Source organism: Taurulus bubalis (assembly GCF_910589615.1).
Source record: "Taurulus bubalis genome assembly, chromosome: 5".
NCBI lineage: Eukaryota > Metazoa > Chordata > Actinopteri > Perciformes > Cottidae > Taurulus > Taurulus bubalis.
The window spans coordinates 1330119-1335220 of NC_136593.1; the positions used below are offsets into that span (position 1 = coordinate 1330119).

The following is a 5102-nucleotide window of genomic DNA, read 5'->3' on the forward strand; positions in this document are numbered from 1 at the left end:
ATATATATATATATAAATTATATATATGTATATATACATATATAAATTATATATATGTATATATACATATATAAATTATATATATGTATATATACATATACATATGTATATATATATATATTTAATAATACATACAAAATGTATTATTTATATTATAATAATATACTAATATATATATACTAATATATATTATATATTGAATTATAAAATATATATATATATTATAATAATATTAATATATGTATGTAAATATTTAATAATATATACAACATATATTATAATAATATATTAATATATATATACAGCGAGATGAAAATGCAGCTGTGATTGTAAGAGCAGAGCGCCATCTACAGGCAGAGAGGTGTCATTAAAATGGTTTTGTCTCAAGGCTGCTGGTCGTCACTGCCGCTCCTGGTACACGACTCAAAAACAAGATGCAAGTTACAGAATGAAAAATCATCTCATCTATAAACCGATTGACAAACACACACTTTTCTCTTTCAACAACATTTATTTAAATTGTAGAAATGTTTCATTCACAAGCTGCCCAGCATTATATGAAGTAATTAAAATGAGTTACACCTTTATGAGCTTCAGCATTAATGCATCAATAATTATATTAAAGAAAAAAATATTTATACCATGAATACTCAATTCTGATTGGCTGAGGGTGTCCATTACTTCCTGATAATATGCAAATACTTATTTAGTTAAACAGACTGTCAAATCATATTCACTCTTTGTTGCTGACTTTAAGGCTGATCGTCAAACTAAATAACAACAGGTAAGAAAAAAATCATGATAAACAATAACTGAAAAAAATGAACGTATCTTTGGATTAATGAGACAGGAGGTGCAACTCATCAGGTAACATTCAGTGACTGTTCCCTTAATAAGAAACATGATAATACTGATCCTCTTTATCTCTAACTGCTCTGTCACACTCTCATAACTGACCTTCATTGGTAATATATATTCAGTTCATCAGCAGTGTTAATGTATGGAAACATCTTCTCAGTGAAAGTGTGTGTGAAGGTGTGTATGTGTGTGTTAGTATCAGGATCAGAGAACGACAGCTTTCCTCTGTTCCAGTCCAGATTCACTCTGATCCTCTGAGGATTCTTCTGCACGACGAGATCAGTGGATGGAGCTGATGGTGACCATGATGAGTATTTACCTTTATAGAACATTATTCTCCATAATCCAGACTCTACGAATCCCTTCCTCTGGACAGACACCCAGACACCAGCCTCTACCGTCTCCTACCTCGACATCCCAGCTGTGAGTCACAGAGTTAAATCCCTCAGAGCCAAGAACAGACCAGTAATCATCAATCCTCTCTGGATTATCAGGAAGCTCCTCTCTGTTTCCTCGTCTCACACTGGTCAGATCTTCAGACAGGATGAGTCTTGGATGAACAGTGTTTGGGTCCAGAACCAGAGGAGTGTAGGAGACCAGGTCCTTCATCTTGTTCCAGATGTTGAAGGTCAGGTTGCCCAGGTGTTTGGCCTCGTCTATCAGAGCTCCTGAGAGCAGCTGTGGATCCTCCAGCAGGGGGCGCTGCTGGACTCGTTCCACTGCAGCCTTGTAGTTGTTGAGGAATGAGACGTCTTCAGCTCTCAGCTCGTCCTCTGTGGCTCTGACTGTGTCTGAAAGAGCTGCTATCTCTCTGCTCAGAGCCTCCATCTTCTCCTTCATCATCTGACTCTTCTGCTCCTCTTCCTCCCTCAGTGCAGCCATCCTGGCCTCCTCTTCCTCTTCTAGAAACTGGTGAAGCTTCTTAAACTGATCCTGAATCTTCCTCTCTGTGCGTCGGACCTGGACCTTCATGTGTTCTGCTGTTTGATCAGACTTCACTTTAACTTGTTCAAAGACCTTTAACTTCTCCTTTAAGGGCTCCAGAGTTTCTTGAAGCTTCTTCCTGAGTTGTGGAGCAGCTTCATCGATGGGTCTGAATCTGTGGTCGGTGTGTTTCTCTGAGTCTCTGCAGACGACACACACTGGCTGCTGATGGTCCAGACAGAAGAGTCTGAGTTTCTCAGAGTGCAGACTGCAGAGAGTCTCTGGAGCTCTCAGGTCTCTCTCCAGTAAGAAGGACTCACACAGGGTCTTTAACGCCAGGTTACAAGGTGGTTGTTTCCATGAAGATATTGTCCTACAAACTGGACACTCCTGAGTGTGTTTCTCTCTCCACCATCTCTTCAGACAGTCTTTACAGAAGCTGTGACTACATGCCAGAATAACAGGATCTCTAAAGACTTCCTGACAGACCGGACAGCAGAGATCCTCCTCTGATCTGGAAGCCATGTTGTCTCTGAGTGAAGCTGAAACAGAAAGTACATGAGTCATGCCTCCCTCCTCCTCTACTAGCTTCACTGTGTTTAGTCAAACTCACATTCAGGGTGTGGAGTGTCAGCAGGTTGAAGCAGCAGTGTTGTAGTGTTCCTCTTTTCTCTCCTGCAGCTGAACTCACTCAGATGAAGTTGTTAGTTTGTTCTGAAGGTGAATCTGATCGTCTGGTTTTCAGTCTGCATGTCTCTCTTCAGTGAGGACGGAAGAGAAACTGTTTCCTGGTTTGTCTCAAGTGAGTCCGATGAGGGATGGAGCTGAGTCAGACCTCCTCCGCTGTTCGTTGCTGCTTCACATGTGACACTGAGGGGCCAAACCAACAGCATACGGGGGACAAAAGGTGGGTGAATGACCTGAACTTAGTCTATAACAGATTCGATCAGTCGTCCACCCCTCCCCCCGTCCAGTCCTCCCTGTTGCTGCAACCCTCATTGTCTGCACCACATGTAGATTGCATCTCCTCTTCCACCCCCTTGCCCACAACACTTGCCCCCTCCACATTCCTCATACACTACACTCAATGACCAGCACCCCCATTCAGCAACCTACAGCCACCAACTTGTCCCTCACAACTGACCAGGAGAAAAGAACTACAGGTAAAAGCCAGTGAATTAGAATATTTTGAAAAACTTGATTTATTTCAGTAATTGCATTCAAAAGGTGTAACTTGTACATTATATTTATTCATTGCACACAGACTGATGCATTCAAATGTTTATTTCATTTAATTTTGATGATTTGAAGTGGCAACAAATGAAAATCCAAAATTCCGTGTGTCACAAAATTAGAATATTACTTAAGGCTGATACAGAAAAGGGATTTTTAGAAATGTTGGCCAACTGAAAAGTATGAAAATGAAAAATATGAGCATGTACAATACTCAATACTTGGTTGGAGCTCCTTTTGCCTCAATTACTGCGTTAATGCGACGTGGCATGGAGTCCATGAGTTTCTGGCACTGCTCAGGTGTTATGAGAGCCCAGGTTGCTCTGATAGTGGCCTTCAACTCTTCTGCGTTTTTGGGTCTGGCATTCTGCATCTTCCTTTTCACAATACCCCACAGATTTTCTATGGGGCTAAGGTCAGGGGAGTTGGCTGGCCAATTTAGAACAGAAATACCATGGTCCGTAAACCAGGCACGGGTAGATTTTGCGCTGTGTGCAGGCGCCAAGTCCTGTTGGAACTTGAAATCTCCATCTCCATAGAGCAGGTCAGCAGCAGGAAGCATGAAGTGCTCTAAAACTTGCTGGTATACGGCTGCGTTGAACCTGGATCTCAGGAAACAGAGTGGACCGACACCAGCAGATGACATGGCACCCCAAACCATCACTGATGGTGGAAACTTTACACTAGACTTCAGGCAACGTGGATCCTGTGCCTCCCAGAGTCTGGAGGAGGACAGGAGAGGCACAGGATCCACGTTGCCTGAAGTCTAGTGTAAAGTTTCCACCATCAGTGATGGTTTGGGGTGCCATGTCATCTGCTGGTGTCGGTCCACTCTGTTTCCTGAGATCCAGGGTCAACGCAGCCGTATACCAGCAAGTTTTAGAGCACTTCATGCTTCCTGCTGCTGACCTGCTCTATGGAGATGGAGATTTCAAGTTCCAACAGGACTTGGCGCCTGCACACAGCGCAAAATCTACCCGTGCCTGGTTTACGGACCATGGTATTTCTGTTCTAAATTGGCCAGCCAACTCCCCTGACCTTAGCCCCATAGAAAATCTGTGGGGTATTGTGAAAAGGAAGCCACGTCGCATTAACGCAGTAATTGAGGCAAAAGGAGCTCCAACCAAGTATTGAGTATTGTACATGCTCATATTTTTCATTTTCATACTTTTCAGTTGGCCAACATTTCTAAAAATCCCTTTTCTGTATCAGCCTTAAGTAATATTCTAATTTTGTGACACACGGAATTTTGGATTTTCATTTGTTGCCACTTCAAATCATCAAAATTAAATGAAATAAACATTTGAATGCATCAGTCTGTGTGCAATGAATAAATATAATGTACAAGTTACACCTTTTGAATGCAATTACTGAAATAAATCAAGTTTTTCAAAATATTCTAATTCACTGGCTTTTACCTGCATGTAAGTAACCCAATGTGTTCACTGGCTTTAGAAACAGTTTGACAATCACTGTTGTTGTTTTTGTTGCATATTGTTGTCTACCTTAAGCTTAGTGTATCTGGTTTCCTGTTTCAAGATAAGATGCTTTTATTTTGAAGGTGGCTCGCCGGGTTAAAAAGGAAGTTGCATTGTTCACAGATTTAGTGTCAAAGGTATGGACAATATAGTCAAATTTGAATACAAATTAGAGACTGTAAAAGTATTAGCACTCTCCAGAAGAGGCACAAGGTTAGTTCAAGTTGTAATAACTGCAATAATTGTAATAACTTTGTATGTTTTTAGGAAATTAGCGTAAGTGTTGGCTTTATGTGTGTATGCTATATTCATGCTAACGAGGAGTAAGCTAACACCAAATTGTCATGTTGTGCCTTTGTGCACAGCTCTTACGTTGGTTTTGGAATTCATCAATACATTTAAAGTCACCAGTCAAGTGCAGGACCATCTTTAGGAGTGCTACGATACAGTAAGCTTCACCTTCACCTGCTACAACTCGCTGCCTGTGGAAGGAAGACGCGTGCCACAGAACGGTGAGTCAGCAGCTAGCGTGAAGGTCAACGGAGGCGGCTAGGGAATTGCGTCTACTCTCTATAGGACTCTATAAGCTCCATTTCTGGGTAAAGAGTG

The 5102-nt window shown here is 41.4% G+C and overlaps 1 protein-coding gene across 1 annotated transcript; it reads right to left on the reverse strand.

Moving 5' to 3' along the window:
• Nucleotides 1-587: 587 nt before the first annotated feature.
• On the reverse strand, nucleotides 588-2322 carry LOC306736101 (zinc-binding protein A33-like). The gene is given in 2 exon segments (XM_079217697.1): nucleotides 588-1233; nucleotides 1235-2322. Coding segments are annotated over 2 exon segments (1347 nt in total). The 5' UTR covers nucleotides 2308-2322; the 3' UTR covers nucleotides 588-959.
• Between the last annotated feature and the right edge of the window lie 2780 nt (nucleotides 2323-5102).